Below are 22,744 nucleotides of genomic sequence, written 5' to 3'. Positions count from 1 at the left end.
AGTTGGCCAAACATATGTCATGATCTATCATTGGAATAGTGCATCTTTACATGTGCGGCTTAGTATTGCAATATATATTAAGGCATGAATCAAGTAATCATATACAAATGAAGCCTTAAGCCTTCAACTCTTAAGATGCAAAGCCATTTAGAGATGGTAATAATTTACAATGCATGGATTCTAAAAACCAACTAAACACTTCCTATCATCCTATATATATTTCCTTTGATCCACAGGTTTCTCTGTAAATTTATTAGCATAATGCACTGGGTGCCCTTGAGTATCCCCTCAAATGCAGCTGATGATTCGGATTTTTTAACATGGCAGATGAGTCGAGCATTGAATTGAAAAAGGTGAAACACCTATATACTGATACGTGGGAATGCTATCTTATCAACTGCATTTCAGGAGACTTGCTAACATACTTTCTTGGTATTTGATACTGACGGTATTTTATTGAATGGTTAACAAATCAAATATCAGTATCACCATAGATGACCAAACCATAACATTAAAAAATAATTGCATTTCGCCTAATGAATTTGTGTTTAGACTTCTATATACCACCAGTGTGTCAATGATATGATATTTTTTTCTTTTCCCTCCACAGCGTAAGCGATCCATGATCAAGTCGGTAGAAAAAATAGACTTCCTAGTAATGCTATCCATGACCAATTGAGAGGAAAACGGTCGAGTTTCAAAATGATCAACTATCTCAATATGATAATCAATGTGGTTCATGGTAATGTGAGGGGCAAACATAAATGTATTGGCTTTCAAACCCATGATAGCATTTTACAGCCAGATTAACAAAGTCATAAGCAATAATGAACTGCAGATTTCAAGCACAAACACCTGTCAATCTTGTCGGGATATGAAGAAGCTCCTACAAAGTGGAGATACTAGAGTGCGCATTAAACAGCATAACAAAATTTACAATGTAAAATGCAACTTACATTGAAAGAAGAAATGTCTCGGAGATTAATAGCAACTGCGAGAGTCCTAGCAGTCAAACTAAGAGAATCGCTATGTACAACATTAAAGAGCCTCACCAACATGTACAAAGGGAAACAGTCAACAATCACTGAAGACAACCTTTATACCTTGCAACTTGAATTAAAGATGACGGAAAACCTTCAAACCAACATAACCATTACTCAGCTGCTCAAAATCTGATCTCTGACCTCAGCTAATTTGTAACAAAACGGTACCTGGAATCAACGTAGCTCTCCACGTCCCAGAGGAATGACCCGAAAGTCACAGCCTCCAAAATCAGCCTTCTCAACCCTGCAAAGCTTACCTTAATAAGCTCGTCCTTAGAAGTATCGATAGTCCCTTGAGGCGTGATTACGATTTCGGGCCGCCCAAATAGCGCCTCAGTATGCTTCTCAATGATGCTAAAGGATTCCTTCGACCTTATCGTTGCGTACCTCTGCAGAGTCTCGTGATCGAAGGACATGACGTAAGACCTCAACAAGCTGGATTTCCCTGCTTGGCCAGGCCCACCGGACCAAGAAGGGGTCGGCCCCCCAGGTCGGGACTCATCCCGTATAGCTCGTTTAATGGCGCTCTCCTCTTCGTCTGTTCCCCATGGAAGGTTCTTCATCGATTTCTCAAGCTGAAACCTTTGGTCGACTCTTTTCAGGAAATAGCCGTACATCACAGAAGCAGCATAGACTTGCCCGACCCTAAGCTTGCTGATTGGCGCGACAGAATTAGAGTCGGCCAACCGTTGCCCTAAGATTAGAGATAAATGGTTCTTGATCATTTCGTACGATTCGAGGGAATGGAGTTGCTCGAGCTTCTCTTCCTCCTCTAAAGGCCATTGATCGGCACTTTGAGAACGCTTGGTTGATTGGGAAAGGGCAGGGACTAACGAGATATCAGCCGCCACAAACTTTTGAACTACTAATGCATAAAGAATCTCTTCCAAAGCCCTTCTCCTCTCCTTGGCTCTCACCTCCGAGATTCTCCTATTAATCCCAGCATTAAAAAGATGTCATTTTTTTCACTAACCTGAAATTACTAATCAAACAGCGTAAAATCATTGGCTTTTGTTTCCTTTTGGGTTAATAACAAATTTCGACCTCAAAGTAGAAACGTGATTCTAAGGCCCGAAAGCATAAGCTCCAATCTAAAGCTTCTAATTTTACCATAGAAAATGCTTATCCTAATAGTGCTTCCCCAAGTAGCGCTACTACACCCCACAGCAGGGCCCAACGGGCCGTTTATTTGCAATTAACCCTTTTGCTTATTAATTACCTGTACAAAACGAGTTCGCTGCCGGAAGGGGTCGGCTCCTCCTTTTTCTTCTCGGCCTCTCGGTCAGTTTGGAGCTGATCCAGCTGCTGCTCCACGGCCGCAAAGAGGAGGTGGGGGTGGCTAATGAGGATCTGGGAGAGGAATTGCCCAACCGGGGACTCCAATTGAAGAGGGGCTATAGGAGAAGAAGAAGAAGACCCTGACGAGGTAGCCGACGATGCCCTAACCCTAATGCTCCTCCTAGAACCAAATTGACTCTGTCGAGAGGCCAAATCAAATCAAATTGCACCAAAATTGCGTCAAAACTGAAACTCTTTAGATCAGATTGAAGGTTTTATAAACCAAATCCTAAGGGTCCATCTATAATCAAATTGACTCGTTCGAGAGACCAAATCAAACCAAACTGCACCAAAATTGCATCCAAATTGAAACATTTTACAGCAACATCAACAAGATAGATGAGATTAAAGGTGTCGTAAACCAAATCCTAAAGCTTCATCTACACCAAATTGGCTCTTTCAAGAGGCCAAACCAAACCAAATTGGAACTTTTTACTGAACCACCAACATAAAAGATCAAATGGAAGGTTTTATAAACCATACCTTGAGGAATCCAATTGCGAATCGGGACTTGGGATCGAAAGAGAGCGAACTGGGCCTTGGCGAAGCGAGAAAACGCGATCTCGCCCCCAAATTAGGGGTTTGAGATAGGTACAATGGGGATCGAAGAGCCGCGGCCGCTTCCATGCGATCGAGATCGATTTCGCCCCAAATCACCGAAACCGTAATTCAAAACAAAATCGGTAACAACGGGGGAACCAAATTGGATTCCAAAACAACGAGGTAGGAACCAAATTGATCGAAAGAACAACCCTTACCAGCGGAGGAATTGGTGGAAACGGAGATCGAAAGGGGCTAGGGTTACGGTTTGGGGATTTAGTCGAGAATTCGAGAGATATATATATAATATATAATGAGAAAAAAAATTAAAATGTGGAAAATATTAGGATTTAGGGCACGGCGTAAACGTTTCGCACGCGTCGTCGAACGACTCGAAGGGTCGTAAAGAGATGACGATAGGATTTATATATAATAAATAAATAAATAATTACTTAATTATTAATTAGGTTATAAAAATGTGTTTAAAGTTGGTTATTATTTCGAAAATGCCATTGTTAAGCTAATATAGTCGTATATTATTATATATTTATTATCATTAGGCCATAAACATATGCAATAATAATAATAATAATAATATTATTATTATTATATATTATCATTAGGCCATAAAAAATGCAATATTTTATTATNAATATTTATTATTATTATTATTATTATTGCATATTTTTATGGCCTAATGATAATATATAATATAATTTAATACAGGTCTTTTTATATTTGGGTTGGCCTAAATTACCTTACTTGTTTCATTAAAAAAAAAATAATTTATTTCTATCATTTTCAACGATATTTATAAAAAATGAATGGAATAGTGACAGAATACAGACAAAAGAACAATAAATATATAAAATTTTAAAAGTCAAAAAAATAAAAAATAAAAAAATAAATATTTACAGAAATTTTATGATGTTCATAATAGATACAGTAAATCTGATCTAACTCTGGCGGTACCCACAGAAGGTAAATAGATATATTTTTTCACTAACATTAGAGAGAATCCAATCCAATTCGTTCAATGAATGGACCCACCAATAACAATTCACTTCATCATTCTAAAACTTTTTTTTTATTTATTTTTGAGGTTTTTTGGGTTTTTTTTGTATTTAGTTTTTTTAAAAAAAAATTCTACAAATAGCCCCATAAAATTTATATTTATAAAATTTGCTCTATCCTCGCTACGTTAGCACCACGCGAGCCCGAATGTATTTGAACACGATGAATGATTTACTATATTTCATTATTTCTGAAAAAAGTTCAAATACCCCTCTTGTGGTTTCACTTTTTTTCACTTTAGTACCATGTGGTTTAAAGTGTATCAAGTTAGTATCCTGTGGTTTTGCACTTTTTCACTTTAATACCCTGTGGTTTAAAGTGTATCAAGTTAGTACCCTATGGTTTCGCACTTTCTCACTTTAGTACCATGTGGTTTAAAAACTATAGGTTACTCACTTGATACAAAAATAAAACCACATGGTACTAACTTGATACAAAAATAAAACCACAGAGTACTAACTTGATACATTTTAAACTATAGAGTACTAAAGTGAGAAAGTACGAAACCACAAGATACTAACTTGATACACTTTAAACCACAGGATACTAAAGTGAGAAAAAGTGAAACCACAAGGGGGAGTTTTGGAAGTTTTTTCATTATTTTTCTATTATGATATTATGTAATATTTTAGATTTAGGGTTTAGAAAGGATATAGTGAATTATTTACTTATTCAAATATAGTGAATAGTTCACCGTATTCAACTTAAGCTACTGCCACGTCCACGTGGTGCCCGCGTGGTGTTTTCGTGGCGGGGATAGAACCAATCTTGCAAATATAAATTTTAGAAATGTATTTATAGTAAAAAATTTATGAGGGAGCTAAATGCAAAAAAAAGTTTTTATTTTAAACTCCAACGGTCGGATTCCGTAATCCCGTGTCGACACTCCGTACACCCACCCTCGTGAACCGTCCGTTTCGAAACAGAGCTCCCCCCACCCCACCGCAAAAACATTATTCCCTGCACCGGGTGTATAAGTACACTCCACTACACCACACTTTGATAATATTCCATCATTAACTTGGGGTTGTTTGATTTTCCAAAAAATATTTTGAAAAATTATTTTTCTATCCGTTTGATTCGTAGAAAAATATTTCCGGATCTTATGAAAAATTAATTTTTTATTTTTAAAATTTTTTATCCAAAAAATGAAAAGGTGAAATAAAATATTTTTTTTTTAGAAAGCTTTTTTCCTGCAAAATAATAAAATATTTTTTATAATTTTTTGAGAAACCGAACACCCTCAATAAAAATTAATTTTTTAAAATAATAGGATCATGCAAAAAATATATATGAAAAAATGTGTAGAGAATAAATCCGAATGATAAAGTATGATTTAAATTTTAATAATTGTAAATTGTTGAATTTTAAATGAGTTCACTAAATTCATATAGAATAAAGCTCTGATCGGAGAGGATAATTTGAATTTTTGAATTTCACATAATTTTGACCATAAAGTTTCTTGTTTTCAAAATTATGCCATTTGTCACGGGTTCACTAGTTAAGTATAATATATAATATATTTTAAATTAAAATTTAATTTTATGAATATATAAAAATGTAGAAAATTTATTTGAATTATGAGCGATTTTGATTCAACGATTTAATTTTCAAAAAATTTTGATTTTACTACATAATATTTTAATTTGTTTGATTTGAATTAGTGAATAATATTTTCACTTCAAAATTAAACATAATTATGTTTTTAATGAATTGAAGCTAATTACGTTTTTTTTTATTGGTGCGGTGCATGAGATGTAGTTATACACCGGGTGCAGGAAAAAAATTTCGACGTCCCATCATTTCCGTTCCCTTGTGATCAAACGGTCAGTACCAGCTATGGGCCCCACACCGTCCTATTTGTCCGGGTGAACCGTTGGGGAAAATTGGGTAGACCAAGTTCACTGACGGGTCAAGTTCAAGTAATTTTATTGGTGCGGTGTATGGTGCGCACCTATAAACCAGGTGCAGGCAAAAGCCCCGACGGCGCATCACATCCGTTGCCTTCTGATCCAACGGTTACCAGCTGTGGGCCCCACGCCGTTCTTTCTAAAATGAACCGTACAGTAGACCAAGTGCACTGGCGTGGCAAGTTTTAATTGGCTCGCGCTTTTACTACTCAGTAATGGAGTTAAAAAAATGTTCCTGCGATATAGTCGCATCAAAACGCCGGACGAAATAAACATGCGCGAAGTTAAAATTACTAAAATGCCCCTCAAATATTAATTATTTTTAGTTTTTTAATGTAAAATGTATAGAGACCCCCCTCAACATAATCCTTTTTGAAAAAACCCCATCAACAGATTTTTTTTTTTTTTTTTACAAAAAATTTTATTGAGACCCTTAAGGCCTCGACTTCTAATTTTTTAAAATTAAGAGACTTTAATTAAAACTGTAAATATCTTATTAAATTTATTGGTAATTTTACTAAATTTATTTAATCATTTTTAGCAAATAAGATTAGATCAATTAGCGATTCATAACTAATAGGGCCCTCAACTATTGGGAATTTTAAAGTACACCACACTTTTTTATTCAATTAACATCGCTTAATTTTGTTTTAATTATTGTGATTTAAATAATTTCTATTGCCTACATGGATATAATCAGTTCTGTTCGATTCAATTTTTAGGCAATTTTTAAATTATACTGAATTTTTTTGTTTGTAAAAAATTGCAACCAACACAAACTTATTTATATTCAGAACTAATCCAAATCAAACTGAATTAATTTAGTTTGGATTGATTTTGCAATTATTTTTTTAATTAATTTATAGTTTACAATTTAAAAGTAAATTATTATTAAATCATAGAATTTTTCAAAATGTGTTGATATATGATCAAAATTGATCATAAATATAAAATTTTAATAAGTAGTTTAGATAAAAAGTGTAAAAAGCATTACTTATTGACTTTTCGGTTTAAGAAATATATTCAAACACAACCAAAATCAAAATTTAAATATTAGTAAATTTTAAAATTGAACCGAATCGAACTAAAAATTATATAATCTGGACCAAATAGTTTTATTTGATTTGATTCGGTTTGGAACTAAACTGTGTACACCCTTAATTGCCTTATTTTTTTACAATAATTAAACGCAAAAAAGTAGTACCAATTATTATAAAAGTTTTTGATTTAATGCACTTGATTAAACTAATTCGAATTAAAACAATAAAAATTTAAGAAACTTTTTGAGAAAAAGAAAATAGTTGAGTAGGTAGTTTCAAATTCCTCTATAGTCGGGGGGGTTTCCCATAAATTGAACCATACATCGTGCAGGGTTGTTTTAGTAATTTTGTCGACGCTTAGACTTTTAAACGCGAGAAGTAACAAAAGGCTCCGGGGGTCAACTCTGTCTCAAAGGCCGTTATATTTGCCGTTAAATGTAACGGTCGTTAGCGCTTTTAACTCTTCCCTCTCCGTTAAATCTATCCGTTATCTTCTCAACGACTCCTTGCTCGTTCTTCTTCTTCTTCTTCTTTTTTCCCGTTTTGTTGTCCGAGCTCCATTAATGGCCCCCAAAACCCTAACCCTAGCACGAACCCTATATTGAGGTTCAGTGCGTTAATGGCGGCAGCGGCGAGCTCGTGGGAGGAGGCGCTGAGGAAGATGCTCCCCCCCGGGGCTCCGTTGCCCGATGAGGACCACCTCGACTACTCCATCTCCGTGGAGTATGATGGGCCCCCGATACCCTACGAAGTCCCCAGGATCAAGCCATTGGAGAATCGGAGCTCCTCTTCCTCGTCCTCCGCGGCGGCCGCCGCTGCCGCTGCAGCCGCCGAAGCGGCGGCGGCGGCGCTTCCCAGGGGCTCCCGCTTCGCCCGATCCCGGTGCGCGGATCCGCCGCGCGGGGCGGCGACGGAGAGCGCGCGCTCCTCCTCCGCGGTGCTTCCTCAGCCCGACTCCGACGGCGCCGCCGACGCGAGCTCCGCCTCCGCCTCCGCCTCCCCTCCTCAACGCGGCCCTGAGACGACAACGAAGCCCGATCTCGCGGCGGAGCCGCCCGGGGACCCGATCGCCGGCGCATCGCCGCCTCGGCCGCCATCGTCGTCGTCGCCGGCGGCGGCCGCGGCGGCGACGGGCGGCGGGGTGGGGCGGAGGGGGGCGTGCGCCCGGTGCGGGAAGGGGGGCATCCTGCGGGAGCGGGAGGCGTGCTTGGCGTGCGGCGCGCGCTACTGCGGCGACTGCGTGCTGCGCGCGATGGGGTCGATGCCGGAGGGGCGCAAGTGCGTCGGCTGCATCGGTCGCCCGATCGCCGAGCCGAAGCGATCGGCCCTCGGCAAGAGCTCTCGGATGCTCTCCAAGCTCTTCAGCCCCCGCGAGGTCCAGCAGATCATGAAGGCCGAGAGGGAGTGCGCCGCGAATCAGCTCCGGCCCGGGCAGCTCACCGTCAACGGCCATGACCTGACACAGGAGGAGCTCGACGAGATCTTGGGGTGCCCGAATCCGCCGCAGAAGCTCAGGCCCGGGAGATACTGGTACGACAAGGATTCGGGACTCTGGGGAAAGGTATTTGAACATGTTGCCTTTGATGTTGGTTATATTATTGTTTGATTTGATATATAGATATGATAGTTGATGCATAATTGGTCAAATTTGGAGAATAGTGAATGAGTGATAGTGCTGTATCTCCTGTATCTTTCACAATTTGGTAGTAAATGGGAGCTAAGATATAGTGTCTATATCAGTCCCTCATAGTAAATGTCACATAGATTGATAGTTAAACATACATACATTGAATTGTAATTCCGTAAAACTTTTTTTGCTTGTTGAAGGGCATAGATTTACTACACTTTTCGAAGATAATCGAGGAACTGTGTCAGTTTCTTGTTTGGTTTTACGTCACAGTTAAACAGCAATGTTTGCAGTAATTACCGTAGTGGAGAGGGAAACTTCGATGATTAATTACAAGGACAATTGGGTTTAGAGTGAATGATAACAATACTCCAGGGATTGGTTGGAATAGTTATTCTCAGGTTATCCTAAAACAACTCAGTTTGTACCAGTAGAGCAAAATCCTACTTTATTTTTTGTCCTTTTGCTAGAATAATGAAAAACTAGAAGTTTTCCTGAGGTTGTCCACCAACCAACCCTAAAGGGCCTAAACCCTAAACCGGTCCCATAGCAGCTTATTTATGGTGATGTGTACTAGAATACCTCTTTTTGATTAAAACAGCTGCTAATGTTGAATTCTCTTATTTCTTAACTCGTCAACTGCTTTGTTCCGGTGATCTCATTCGAGCGGTTATATGTTTCTTTATTATTTTGTTTACTGGCAGGAAGGTGAGAAGCCTGATCAGATTATTAGTTCGAAGCTAAATGTGGGAGGAAAGCTACAGCCCGATGCTAGTAATGGTAACACACAGGTCTTTATAAATGGCCGTGAAATCACTAAACTGGAGCTCAGAGTGCTCAAGGTAAGCACTTCGGTTTTTCTGGGAGGTTAAATATATTGCTGTAGTTGTTTCGTACTCTAATTCTTTAATGTGGCATTTATTCAATTTCATGATTTGGTGAATTAGACCTTGCAAATAAGAGTATCAAGTGTTCTTCCTCTCAACGCTGCGGCGTGACTGTAACTGAGTCGCTCATTTAGGAGTAGAATAGGTCACTGATATGACGTGTCCAAATATATAGATCACCCAACTTCTGGATATTCAATTTGCTCTTGGTTTGATATTTCAAGTGGCTTAGGTTTTGCTGGTAATTTGACAGCCTTTGAAGTCAAGCTTTTAAGCTTATGTGGGAACTTGATGAGAGATTTTACTGACCTTCGTTTCAGCTGGCCAATGTACAATGCCCACGAGGTACTCATTTCTGGGTATATGATGATGGTTCGTATGAGGAGGAGGGGCAGAATATAATAAGAGGAAAAATTTGGGAAAAGGTACATTCATCTGTTGGCAAATGGCTGCCATAATTGTCTGTCTGGATTGCCTTCTGGGAAACAGCGTCTCTCCTTCAAAAACCTGAAGCTTCTAGAAAGCAGATGTTCAGTTGTAAAATACTGGAGTTTGGAGCTTTTGTCGTGGCAAGAAGCTTAAAATGAGCTTTTGTGCTTCAAAAATAGAAGCTCCAATTTGAAACTCCTGCAAAAGCTACTCAAAAAGTACTTCTCCAGAAACTCCAGCTGAGCAAAAGCAGGCCTGAAGTTGATGAACTTCTATGTTAAATTATTGAGCAGTTATTACGTTTTGTTTTGCTAGATAGGCGTCGACTCGTCTTATTTGTTCGCTGTTCTCGTTGCCAACACCTCCTGAGAATACTCCTGGGTTGAGAGAAGATGCCTCTGCACCCTCAAGTAGGTTAATTCCGGAGTATCTAGAGCAAAGAAGAGTGCAAAAACTTTTGTTGCTTGGACTAGAGGGTTCTGGATCGAGCACCATTTTTAAACAGGTACCGCTGCTACTCACCTTCTTACTCAGCTTACAAACTTTGTGCTTAATAGTTTGATTTCCATTTTCAATTTCATCCTCATATCACAAAGCATGAAGATTATTACACGGACCAATTAAGTTCTATTTTATACCATCTGGAAAAGGCACCACTAAACAGGATCCTCTCATTTTTCTTTTTTTTAGTTAAAACAGGAACTTTGAGAACTAAATTAAAATTGGGGTCAAACTTCAAGGATTCCATGGTTAAAATTGAGTCTTTGGATGAAATTGAAATCGATGCCAAACTTACACGGACTAATGGTAATGAAACTCTGCGGTCAAAGTTGAAATTCAGATCAAACCGGAGAGAGTATATTTGTAATTAACCCTCTTTAGTTTATGCTCTTTCTTTCACTCGCACAAGTGGCAAAGTTATACAGCTATCCATTCTATGAACTAGTTCTTCTACGTTGTTGTATTTTGATATAATATCTGATAATTTTTAATTATCTGAATATCGTCTTGCAAGAATCTATAGGAAGGCTCATCTTTACAATTGCCTTTTAATGTTGAAAAAGAAGATGGCTTTACAATTTTCCACGATAACCAAACAATTTTCTTATCTCTCAAAATAAATAGGCAAAGTTCTTGTATGGAAGCAAGTTTTCTGCCGAAGAAATGCAAAGTATGAAGCTCATGATTCAAAGCAACCTCTACAAGTATCTCAGTATATTGCTTGAAGGACGAGAACAGTTTGAGGATGAAGCTTTGGAGGAGAAAAGGAATCGTGGGCTGTATGCTGATGAGTCCCACCCTTCCGGTATAGCTCTACATTTGTGCAGCTATTACAATGCACTATAATATTCTTTTTTATGTACAATATCATCATGTTTTTCCTTAATTATATTAGACTTCCTGATAAACTCTTTTGCTTTTGATGAAGGTACTAATTTCCTAATCCAAAATTCCTGATTACCCATTCAAAGTTTGCTACTAGTGTTTCTTTCTCTCCTTTGTCTTAGAAACCCCCCTCCGATTTACCCATTTAGGGTGGTTGGGTGATATGTTAATCATTGTTACTCCTTTAATACACTTTTCGTAAATTATTGGAGAATTTACTTATTCACAAAAACTAATTAATTAGCAAAATGTGGAATTTTAAAACCAAATATTACCCATGTGACACTTTTTATGGACTATGCACATGGTGAAAGCACATTCTATGAACCGTCCTGGGGAAAGTTCGGAGAAACTTTCTCTCTGCTGTTGCTCTACTCATTCGAGTTTGCTATATTCTTTCTCGCATAAGATGGAAAAATGAGTCAATTAGTCTTTGAGAAGTCAAAGTTTCATGACTCTAAACTCTGATATTTTCTTTCATTTTGAAACACTTATTTGATAGTTAAATCTTCATTCTGCACTCTTTCATTACATCAGATCATAAGCTAAAGTTGATTTGATATATGAACCGTTCACGCTGTGAAATAGAAAAAATTTAATAATGGCATATAATCAGAGGAAAGCGAAGTCAAGGAAGATTGCTCGTGTATATATTCAATAAACCAAAGGTTGAAGCACTTTTCTGACTGGCTGCTGGAAATCGTGGCTATGGGAGACCTGGATGCTTTCTTTCCCGCCGCAACTCGTGAATACGCCCCTGTCGTTGAGGAGATCTGGAGAGATCCTGCAATCCAAGAGACTTATAAAAGGAGGAATGAGCTGCACTCTCTTCCCAACGTTGCTGGTTATTTTCTCGATAAGGTACGCGCAATGCTATCTGGATATTTTGCATGGAACCAGTGCAAATTCGCAAATACATTAATATGCTGCAAAGTTGGGATCTACGTGCTTGCCCCCCTGAAATCCTTGTTTAATTTGAGAAAGTGCCTGTGCCGGGGCATTTATGATAAAATGAGTTTTGCATATAATCCCATGGTACTGGCATGATTGCAAATAAAATTGGTTTTCTGGAATCAGGCATGCATGCAAATATCAACTCTGCAAGGCTATTTATGTGATTTTGCGTATCTCCGAAGGTACAAATGCAAAAAAGGAACGCTTGTTTGCTACATCGGAAATGATTTAACATTCTGAGACTAATTTCCTTGATTTTCAATAATGTGTAGTTTCTTTGTCTACCAATTGTTAAATATAAAATTATAAGAACACCGCTCGCTACCAGCTTAAGCTTTTGGAGAAAAACAGATGTTTTGCATTATTTAACATGGTATCAAAGCAAGAGGTTCTAAGTTCAAGTCACTCCAAGGCTTCTAACATAATTGATTTCCTCTTATTAAATTTAAGTCTACGTCATGGGCCTATCAAAAGTCTCGAACCCAGACGTGAGGGGAAACGTTAAATATAAAAATATAAAAATACCGCTCTCTATTAAAAAGTTGTTGTTTCGCATAATTTAACACCAATGTTTATGGATCTTCTTCTTTCCATTTTGCAGGCAATTGAAGTTTCCAGCAACGAGTATGAACCCACCGAGAAAGACATCTTATATGCCGAGGGCGTCACCGACTGCCACGGCCTTGTTTTCCTTGAGTTCTCTCTAGATGATCAAAGCATGATTTCTGACCCACCCACTGGAAGATTCGACTGCCCGTCATCCCAAACTAAGTTACTTACTTAGCCTACTTTTCCTCTTTATACCTAATTGATTAGACTAAGCCAATTATTAGTGGAGTTTACCACGAATGTTCGGTAATCAATAATAGTATCAGCAAGCTTCTTTTGACGGCTTGTAATAATACGACTTGACCTCTTTGGGGTGAGCAGTGTCCATTTGGCCCAGCTTATGAAACAACTTCTCGACTCGAGACGACAATTCTCGAATTGAGAAGCAGAAGCCAGGTGCGGGACAAACAGAGAAGTCTAGACCACTTAACTGTTATAAGAAACTGAAATGAGCTCGGGTGCCCCAAAAGCAAAAGCTCCAGTTTGAAGTTCTTACTTCTATCTTGGGAAAGTGTTGAGAATTTAAATGGACAAGCTTCAGAATAGCTTCTCTAATTGAGAAGCAACTTGAAGCCCTATATTTGGCAAACAAAAAATTTTAGACTTGCTCGAAGTGGTTAGAAGAAACTAAAATGTGCTTCCAAACTTTAAAAGCATGAACTCAAATTTGAAGCTTCTATTTCTAACCTTATTAGGAAGCTGTTGAGGAGATTATAACAGAACACTTCTACGACTTCTTCAAATAAGTCTACTCAACCAGCATTTGTTTAGTAGCTAAATGCATGCTTCCTCTGTTTGTTTGTTCCGTAGGTACCAACTTATCCGCGTGGACTCCAAAGGGTTAAACGAAGGCTGCAGATGGCTCGAGATGTTCGAGGACATTCGTGCCGTGATCTTCTGCGTCTCTCTTAGCGACTACGACCAAATGTGGCCTCGAGATTCGGGCGATCTTTGCAACAAGATGATCTTAAGCAAAGAACTCTTCGAAAATATAGTGAACCACCCTTCTTTCCAGGACACCCCCTTCGTCCTCCTCCTCAACAAGTACGACACCTTCGAAGAAAAGATAGATAAGATCCCTTTGACAGTGTGCGAGTGGTTCTCCGATTTCAGCCCCGTGAAACCGCACCACACGAACCAGTCACTCGCGAGCCACGCGTACTACTTCATCGCGGTGAAGTTCAAGGATCTCTACGCTTCTCTTTGCGATCGAAAGCTCTTCGTCTTCCAGATGAAAGCGCTCGAGCGAAGCACGATCGACGACTCATTTAAGTATATCAGAGAGGTGCTAAAATGGGATGACATGAAGGACGATAACGTCTTTGCGGTCCTTGACGAGTCCTTTTACACTACAGACGCAACCTATTCGAACTATCTTAGGCAGGATTTGTAATGGGTCTTAGGTTTCTTGTAGAGAGTTGTTTCACAATGTAGTGTGATATTCTAGTTTGTCTCTTTCATTTTCACCTTTTCTCTTGTTTTGTAGTGTAATGTTCTCTCATTTTCTCTGTATATTTATATATAGAATATGCATTGGAGATGAAATCCGACAACTTTTGTGGCTGCATTAAGGGGTAGGAGTTTGCTGATCCACTGTTAATTCCTTCTTATGCTGCGAATTCGCATAGCGAATTTGTTTTAGGGTTTTCCTTTTTCGTTTTTTTCCGCAATGTTGCATTTGGATGTGTTGTTTAAGTAAATCTATTTGAAGAACTACCATGTTATCTATTTTTTACGTCGGATACGTTGATCGGCTTTTGTTGCAGTAAAATTGTTAGTAGTTTTCAAATTGAAACCTCTGCAGTTAGGATTTGGAACTACTAATTCATTTTTGCTTCTTGCAGAGGGGGAAAAAAGCTGGGACTTCAGTTTTGCTGGATGCTTACTGCTGCTGCTGCTGCTGCTGCTGCTGCTGCTGAGAGTAGCACTTCCAGAAGCCAGAGCTTAAGAAGACTGCAAGGTGCTTAGGGGGTGTTTGGTTTCTTGTAAAACTCTAGAAAACTGTTTTCGGGGAAAAATGGTTTTCCGTGAAAAACGACCATTTTCCAGAGGTTTCGAAAACGAAAACACTGTGAAATAACCGTTGTACTATAAAAGCTTAAGCTGTTAGAGAACGGTGTTTATATAATTTTATATTCAACACTTTCCCTCACGTCTGGGCTCGAGACTTTTTTAGTCGGCCCATGACGTGGGCTTGAATTAAATGGGAGGAAATTAATATGCTAGGAGTCTGGCGTAACTTGAACTCAGGACCTCCTGCTCTGATACCATATGAAATAACCGTTGTACTCTAAAAGTTTAAGCTATTAGATAACGGTGTTTATATAATTTTATATTCAACAAACACCAGTTTCCTAGAAAAATTATATTTTACGGGAAGCGAACAGGCGGAAAAGTATTTTTCAGTCAGAAAACTGTTTCGAGAGATATTTTCCTCGTAACCAAACACCCCTTCAATAGGAATAATAATTTGATTGCTAAGCAAAAAAAGCTCTCCTAAAAAGATATATTTTCTTGCAAATTCTAATCTTCTGTGGTGTAAAGTTAGTCAACGAAGTCAACGAAGTGTTGTCTAAGTAGTGCTGTTAAGAGAATCGATATATAAAAACATTCTAAAGAGTTTAGCGAATCAGAAGCACTAAATTAAAACTTATACCTCCGAGAGCTACTATATCTATTTTCTGCCTCTTGTGATGCAGGAGTTCAAACTTTTTTTTTTTTGGGGGTAAATTACACTTTGGTCCTCAAACTATTCGGTCCGTAATATTTTAAGTCTTCAATTTTTAATTTGTTTAAGTTTTTGGCTTGAATTTTTTAAATTATCGCAATCAAAATTGGCACCTCAATTTAATTAGCTAAATATTGATGCGTTGTTAATGTAAAATTAATTTAACAATACTGTGATTAATAATGCGGTAATAAATTAGATACCACCCTTCAACTTAACAATATTTAACTAATTAAATTAGATCGTAAGACTTAATTACAATAATTTTTACAATTCGAATTCGAAATTATAACAAATAAAGTTTAAGGAGCAAAATGTCACGCACCTCACAATTTGGGGATCAAAAGTATAATTTTCTTTTTTTTTTATCAAACACTCTTCTCAAGATTACTATGATCCAACAATGAAAACTGATACAAAAAAAATACCTTCCCTCAAAAGTTTACAAAATAACAGCAAATTACTATCCCGCAAGAACAAAATTATGCAGTGGAGCAAGAAATCAACAAGCAAGCCACTTTTGTACAGCTGGATCCGAGGAGTTTTGGGGCTTTTTTTTTTCTTTTTACATCATACAACATAGCAGGAAAAATCGATACACACTATTGTAACAACATTTCTACATTGGCTCGACGAGACCGCGTTCCGTGGCCGACTCAGACCATAATAAACCCAACATGGCGGAGCCGCCGCCGACTATACACAGCTGCATGCAATTCCGATTTTTCGGTGGTGTTTTGTTTTCCGATGCGTATCTCGATATCCTACTAACCAAAATTTTGGCGCCCGGTCAGATGACTGAAGAAGCTCGATTGCCGGTTTGCTATATTCAGGGGTCGGGGACTAAGAACTTGGCGACCGCTTGATAGAGTTGAGCTTCCTCGAAGGGCTTCGAGACGTACCCGTCCATTCCGCACTTCATGCACTCCTCGTAGGTCGCTTGAATGACGTCGGCCGTCATTGCTAAAATCGGTAGATGCCATTCGGCCTTTCCCGACCGCTCGATTTGTGTTCCTTCCCCGTTCGTCATTCGCTCGTTCATCTTTTTCTCCGTCAGTCGTATTTGTCGGGTTGCCTCGAACCTGGGGTTTAGAGTAACAAGTTTGTCAAAGGGATCCGAATGTTTCAAATTGAAGTTTTCGCTTTTGCGGCGCGCAAAGCTGATACCAAGGGAGATTAAAGATACTTAAAACAATAAAAACAATAGATTTGACTTACCCATCCATCTCCGGCATCTGAACATCCATGAAACACGCGTCGAACTTGTGAGGGAATTGCAGAAGCGCAAGAGCATCTTTCCCGCTCTCAACACACTCCACCTTCGCCCCGTACTTTTTTAGGGTTCCCGCCGCCACTCTAAGATTCACCTTGTTATCATCGACGACCAAAATGTTCTTTCCAGCCAATAAGCCGTGCAGGAAGGCCGATCCATTGGGTTTCTCTCTGATCGGCTTTTGCCCGAGCCCAAGTGCTTGTTGAAAGCACGCCGCTATCATGCTAGCCCTCAGAGGCTTCATGATCACGGCATCGACGGAAAATCCCGCCTTCGTTTTATCCGATTCAGAAGTAGCCAGAAGGATCAATTTGGGAACTTGGGGCGTAAGGCCATTCTGTTTCTGCCCTAATAGTTGATTGCGTACGGAGATACCCGTTTCGGAACAACAAAATTCATTCTCGATTAATAATATGCACTGGTCCCTTTTATACCTGTTTTACAAAATTACAAACAAAAATATTGAGAAGATATACATTTTGAAATTAATTTGCAAAAGGAAAATAAAAAAAATGTCATAATGTAAGATGGAAAACTCACTTACCCAGATACCGTATTTCTATTTTGTTTGGAGATTGCGCCAATTGCCAGATCGACATTACTGAAAGCATCAACTGCAATCCCCAGTCTTTGCAGATGATATTTTGTTACAGCGACTCTCACGGGTCGTTTATCCACTAAAAATGCTTTCACCTGAGAGCACTTCGGAAGAGCTTCAGAGAGCGGCTTTTTCATGTCCACCCCTGAACTTCTCTCGCATCTTCGAAGGACGGCGGTAAATGTGAAAGTGCTTCCGACATGAGGGCGGCTTATAAAGCCTATTTGACCGCCCATCAATTCAACTAAGCACTTACTTATACTCAGCCCAATTCCTGTTCCTCCGTAATTCCTCGAAGTCGAGCTATCCGCTTGCATAAATGGAGTAAACACCCGACTTTGCGCATGAAATGGAATACCAATTCCGGTATCTTCTACGCTTACTACAAGCGTCACTTTGCTAGGGTCGTTACTTTCGAATGGTTTTTCGCTGAAGCCGTTTTCTAATAGCAAATGCTTGAAATTTTCCCAACTGTTTCGGGTATCTGCTGCTTCGAATCCGCTAAGAGTGTTAAAAGTTCCACCTGCGGAGACAACTTTAGTTTCATCTCCATGCCCATTCAAACTCGTTTCGACTTTTGCATCCATACCCAGATTTAAATGATCGGCCAAATGAACCTGGACAAATATGTGGCCCTGCTCTGTAAACTTTCGGGAGTCCACCAAGGACAAATTAGTAGATAATAATTGAAAGTTAAAGCTAAGCTTAGAGCAATTGATTCAATAATAGAAAGAGAATAAAAAGTTGAAATGGTAAAGCACATGCTAGGGGGGAAAAAAAGGTAGAAACGGATAGAATGAAAGATTCTTACTTTAATTGAATTTCCCACTAAATTTGTGATTATCTGTCGTAATCTGCCAGGATCACCCAAGAGGATTTCAGGAACTTTGTTCGACACATATACAGCAAGCTGCGTATAAAAAAAAAAAGGCACGATTAATGTTAAAAACACAACAAATGAGAGCATACTGATTACGACAGGACATTTTTATACTAGACAATTTTTAAGTGAACTCACCTCGATTCCTTTTTCTCTTGATTTTGCAGAAAATAAAGAGATGACGTCATCTAAAATCGATCGCGGATCAAATGATACCGATTCAAGCTCCAACTTGCCAGCTTCGATTTTGGCGCGGTCGAGAACTTCATTTATCAGTGAAATTAGAGCCTTTCCACAAACTTGTGCAGTTTGAGCATAATCTTTTTGAGTCGAATTAAGGTCAGTATCTAATAGCATATCTAGCATACCTGCAATACACAATGAGAATGAAAAGTGTCCTCTTTTTCCATATAAGGTTAACTACGATATAAAGGACAATTCAGAAATTACCAAGGACGCCGTTCATGGGTGTTCGGATCTCATGAGAGACAGTGGCGAGAAACTGTTGGTAAGAAACAAAAGAGAGATTCAAATAATACAACAATGATCGAATGATTCAAATAAATAGGCACAAACACATACAATTATATCATTGAAATAATATTAACCTGAGACTTGGCAACATCTGCGGCCTCTGCTTGTTTCTTTAACTCTTCCATTTTACGGCAATCTTCTTTAACATTATCATAGCGGCTCCAAGCCGCATATAATATGTATCCCAAAAGCATACAAATGACAAAGACCCCAGACGGAGTTGTAATGGCTGAAAGAGGAAGCGGAGGGTCCTTACTATACCTGGTCGAGCAAAATTTACAACATTTATATATAAGAACATCGAGATATCTTAGCATTATATGATACACGAAATGCTTAATAGGCTAAAATTTGCTAAACTTTACTTGCCTGCATACCATCTGGTGCTTTCTGAAGGGGTCTCCAAAGTCGAGCATGCAAACATGCGAAAGCGAGTTGAAGTTATTGGGAATTTGGGGGCCGTACATGATAAGAGGCTCGGAACTGTTGGTGACGTCATATACATTGACCATTATATCTTGATTGCCAGCAAGCTGCCTCAGCAGATTCTCCACAAGTGATTCGACATCAAAAGCTCCTCCAAGAAATCTATTGAAGAAACGCAGAAAAACAGTTAGTTAATTTTTTCTCTCAATATGAAAGCATAATTTTGACAGAAAGCGCAGCAGAAATTCACAAATAATAGTTACATTTATGAATACTTTCCAAAGTAAAGATAAGAGTTATCTCTCAGTAGTTGCTAGTTTCCATTTTTTAGTTATACCAAGAGAAACTTTTATAAATTAAAATTATACAGGCGATCAAGAGTTCACATGAATAGTAAATAGCTTAAAGATGAAAAAACCAAAATTTGCAAAAACCTGAAATGAATGTTATCGTGCCATGGTGGAACAAGTATAGCATCATGGAAACAAATTAAACTTATTAACAAAATGCAGCTCATCGAGTAACTAAATATATGGAACTGGACAAGCAAAGAATTCAAATTCAAACAAACAGACATAGTTTTTTTAATGTCTCCGCTCATTAGAGGAAATAAATCATAAACGAGAATATCAAAACTATGCGACCGAAATCTAAATTAAAGATGCAAACTAAGCTCTCGGCTGTAAATCTATTAAAGTTGCAAATCTGACCCTGCGGTAGCTTCAATACGCTCCTCTACCGTTGCATCTGGAGATAGACCCGATCGATAAACTGGAAATGTTAAGACCACTCCCAGGTGATTCGACTCTAGAAGCCGAAATGGCCTCGTAAGAACTGCTTTCCCAGTAGCTCTGGCCCTTAAGATATTTTCTCGATCCTCCTGCGGTAAAAGCATAAAATAGAATTTAGCACTATAGTATCTATATACGGCCTAGCTTCTGATATAACTCCTTTACTCCGAGAAGCACTACTCATATATAGCAAACAAAACTAATAGAGCTTTCGCCTCTGGCCCCATGAGCAGAAGCTTCAACTTAAAAGCTTCAACTTCTGTTGAAGCAGGAAGCCGAAGTAGGATTTTTTAACAAAAAAGAGGTTTTAACATATATACTGTTGGAAAAACATGAAACTCCACGAGTTGCCCAACAAAGTTGCTGTTTGTGCGCGCACCCGAAAAATGTATGTAATTCATGCCCCTGCTGGAGGTATATAAGGAAAAGCCATTTTTGCATAGATATCATGGCAGGGGTTTTTTATGGGCATGCACACAAATACTACGTTTTCAGGGGAATTTGTGCCAAAATTGTTAGTGCTACTTTGAAAAGCTCTAGCTACACAGCACTTTAGCGAAAGCTCCAACCAGGCTAAGCAAGCTACAAGTAGAAAAGACAATGATATAGTGAACTACACCTCTCCAGACATCATATCTAGGGCTTCAATGTAGGAGACAGTCTCTTGGGAGTAAACAACAGGAGCATACTCGTCTTGAACCGGAGATGGTTCCCGCTTCATAGTCATTATCACCCAACCCTGCTGCTTCTCAAAGAGCTCTCTTTCGGCGTGAACGACGCGTTGGGCGTACGCCACCCCGCTCAACAGCGGCCGCTCAAACGCAGTCCTAGCTGTGTAGTCTGCGAATGTCTCCTGAAATCAAACTCACAATCAAAACATTTGATTCTCTAAAGGATTAAATTGCAATTTAGATCTATAAACAGAGAGATGGTTCCGAACATAATAAAGTGTTTCATTTTTTTAAGCGATCTAAAATGAAATGGGGATGCAACAAACTGAAAAAAAATCATATGAGGAGAATGTAGGAAGCTATAAAGAATGATGATCCAAAGTAGAATTTTCTACGTGAATTAACGAAAATGCGGATTAAAGAAAATGAAATCAATTAAACAGAGAGAACAAGTGAGAGGAATAACCAAGTACAGCTCAAAGCCAAGAAGTGACAGGAATGATAAGAAAAGATTAATTTTTCTAAGTAATCAAAGATAAATTTTGTAAGAAACCTACTTTCAACGCAGACAAAATATATTTAAACATGACATGAATGAAGCAAATAAAAACTCATACATTTGATTAAGTGCAAATGAAATCAAAGAAACAACGTGGAGTTTAAGCAAGATGGGTGGTCCTAAACATGAGCAAGCAAACAAATGATTGAACTCGGATGATGTGACACCCAAGTAGTCTCATATCGAATAATATGGGAGAGCGGCTTCGATACCAAATATAACGACCCAACCCAGTGAACCCACTAGTACGAACAATTTATTGGGCCCAAACCACCGGCTCAAAATGCTTAAGCCCAAGTTATAAGTACTAAATGTGTTAGCTACATATAAGGTTCTCTCGCTCTTCCACATTATCCGATGTGGGATTACTGGGGTGTCACTGCAGAAATTCTTAATTCGGACTATGATTGACGATATTTAAACACCAATCTATGGAGCGAACAACTAGTGGAAGAGAGAGAGAGAGAGAGTACATTGAAGATAAAACCTTGAAATGAGCTTAATTCAAGTAAACAACCAGTAAACGAAGCAAACAAACAAGATGCAATTATAAAAGAATGAAGAGTACAAATTAAATGAAGCAAACAGCAAGTAACAGAAAAAGCAAGTACACATGAAATCCAGGTATACATATAAAGAGGTAGAGGTTGAGAGAGAGAGAAAGAAGATTCATTGTAGACCTGGTCAAGGGCTGAGGGGAGCTTCTGGTAATGGAAAGTGGAGACGAGGATGGCGAGGGCATGGACGTGGTTCACGCTGACGGCGAACTGATCCTGGAGCATCCGCGCCCGCTCCTCACACATGCTCACAAGCCCTTCTTGAGCTTTGAGTGTGCTCACCATCCTACTATACCAATGGAGACCAATCCACATCCCCACCGACGCCACGACCCACACCACCGCCATCGCTGTCCGGCTCACCCCCCACCTCCCCCTCCCCTGCCCCTGCCCCCGCCACCCACCCCCTCTTCCTCCTCCTCCTCCGCCGCCGCCGCCTCCAACGTCCATCTCCGTCGAACCCATCAACCCAAAAACCCCACCTTTTCAAATCCTCCGCATCAAAAACCCCTCATTTGCGCCTCTCTCTTCCATTTCCCTCCTCCTAGAGAGCTAAAGATGATAACTTTGGCGTTTCTCTGCGATTTCCCTGCCTCCTGCTTCAACCAAACCAATTGCCCAAATCGAAACTGCGGTCCATGAGAGAGAAAAGGGTAGAGTAGATTGGGGCTAAAACCACCCCAAAATGAAAGAGAAGTAGAGAGCGCAAATGAGCTAACCACAGTGTCAACGATTGCCACAACGAAGAGAAAGGAACAAGAAGAAGAGACCCCGCCACTCCCTCTCTCTCTCTCTCTCACACACACACAACAAAGAGAGATCCAATGAAGCGAATGGGAGAGATTTGGGCTAAAACCCTCAAGATATTGCAAGATACGCGGGGATTAAAC

General features: G+C 39.2%; 3 protein-coding genes across 6 annotated transcripts; 1 reads left to right on the top strand and 2 right to left on the bottom strand.

Annotated features, from left to right (window-relative positions):
* LOC109721637 (UV-B-induced protein At3g17800, chloroplastic-like) lies at positions 819-3,325 on the bottom strand. The gene is made up of 4 exons (XM_020249342.1): positions 3,140-3,325; positions 2,865-3,045; positions 2,263-2,519; positions 819-1,973 (listed from the first exon to the last, which is right to left on the bottom strand). The coding sequence occupies exons 2-4, from the start codon at positions 3,006-3,008 to the stop codon at positions 1,190-1,192; spliced, it is 1,185 nt and encodes a 394-aa protein (XP_020104931.1). The 5' UTR covers positions 3,009-3,045; positions 3,140-3,325; the 3' UTR covers positions 819-1,189.
* Positions 7,450-14,951, top strand: LOC109721794 (extra-large guanine nucleotide-binding protein 3-like). 4 transcript variants are annotated; one of them, XR_002219294.1, is made up of 9 exons: positions 7,450-8,506; positions 9,277-9,414; positions 9,780-9,884; positions 10,208-10,393; positions 11,014-11,194; positions 11,891-12,135; positions 12,830-12,999; positions 13,648-14,411; positions 14,682-14,951. XR_002219294.1 is itself a non-coding variant. In XM_020249585.1 (9 exons), the coding sequence occupies exons 1-9, from the start codon at positions 7,565-7,567 to the stop codon at positions 14,228-14,230; spliced, it is 2,508 nt and encodes an 835-aa protein (XP_020105174.1). In that variant the 5' UTR covers positions 7,450-7,564; the 3' UTR covers positions 14,231-14,565. The 4 variants fall into 4 exon arrangements, 3 of the variants coding, with proteins under 3 accessions (XP_020105174.1, XP_020105173.1, XP_020105172.1); XM_020249585.1 differs by lacking the exon at positions 14,682-14,951 and having other exon boundaries at positions 7,450-7,747; positions 7,790-8,506; positions 13,648-14,565; XM_020249584.1 differs by lacking the exon at positions 14,682-14,951 and having other exon boundaries at positions 7,450-7,747; positions 7,787-8,506; positions 13,648-14,565.
* LOC109721638 (probable histidine kinase 4) lies at positions 15,970-22,237 on the bottom strand. Its single transcript, XM_020249343.1, has 11 exons — positions 21,978-22,237; positions 20,687-20,920; positions 19,987-20,156; positions 19,220-19,438; positions 18,925-19,111; positions 18,767-18,818; positions 18,455-18,684; positions 18,248-18,346; positions 17,383-18,083; positions 16,784-17,272; positions 15,970-16,647 (listed from the first exon to the last, which is right to left on the bottom strand). Exons 1-11 carry the CDS (start codon positions 22,200-22,202, stop codon positions 16,395-16,397), a joined length of 2,859 nt encoding a protein of 952 aa, XP_020104932.1. The 5' UTR covers positions 22,203-22,237; the 3' UTR covers positions 15,970-16,394.

The sequence above is a fragment of the Ananas comosus genome, linkage group 15 (assembly GCF_001540865.1).
Source record: "Ananas comosus cultivar F153 linkage group 15, ASM154086v1, whole genome shotgun sequence".
In the NCBI taxonomy this organism is placed as follows: domain Eukaryota; kingdom Viridiplantae; phylum Streptophyta; class Magnoliopsida; order Poales; family Bromeliaceae; genus Ananas; species Ananas comosus.
Note: the sequence above shows the minus strand (reverse complement) of the source record. Positions and strands in the feature narration are given on the sequence as shown.

Excerpts from the sequence above, each read along its gene's own strand:
- LOC109721638 (XM_020249343.1), bottom strand. The coding sequence starts at position 22,202 with ATGGCGGTGGTGTGGGTCGTGGCGTCGGTGGGGATGTGGATTGGTCTC. Across the intron at positions 18,685-18,766 it reads ACCCATGAACGGCGTCCTTG|GTATGCTAGATATGCTATTA; the intron begins GTAATTTCTGAA and ends TGTGTATTGCAG. Across the intron at positions 18,347-18,454 it reads CAAGAGAAAAAGGAATCGAG|CTTGCTGTATATGTGTCGAA; the intron begins GTGAGTTCACTT and ends TTTTATACGCAG.
- LOC109721794 (XM_020249583.1), top strand. The coding sequence starts at position 7,565 with ATGGCGGCAGCGGCGAGCTCGTGGGAGGAGGCGCTGAGGAAGATGCTC. Across the intron at positions 11,195-11,890 it reads TGATGAGTCCCACCCTTCCG|AGGAAAGCGAAGTCAAGGAA; the intron begins GTATAGCTCTAC and ends GCATATAATCAG. Across the intron at positions 13,000-13,647 it reads TGCCCGTCATCCCAAACTAA|GTACCAACTTATCCGCGTGG; the intron begins GTTACTTACTTA and ends TTTGTTCCGTAG.
- LOC109721637 (XM_020249342.1), bottom strand. The coding sequence starts at position 3,008 with ATGGAAGCGGCCGCGGCTCTTCGATCCCCATTGTACCTATCTCAAACC. Across the intron at positions 2,520-2,864 it reads TCGCAATTGGATTCCTCAAG|AGTCAATTTGGTTCTAGGAG; the intron begins GTATGGTTTATA and ends GCCTCTCGACAG. Across the intron at positions 1,974-2,262 it reads AGCGAACTCGTTTTGTACAG|GAGAATCTCGGAGGTGAGAG; the intron begins GTAATTAATAAG and ends TGGGATTAATAG.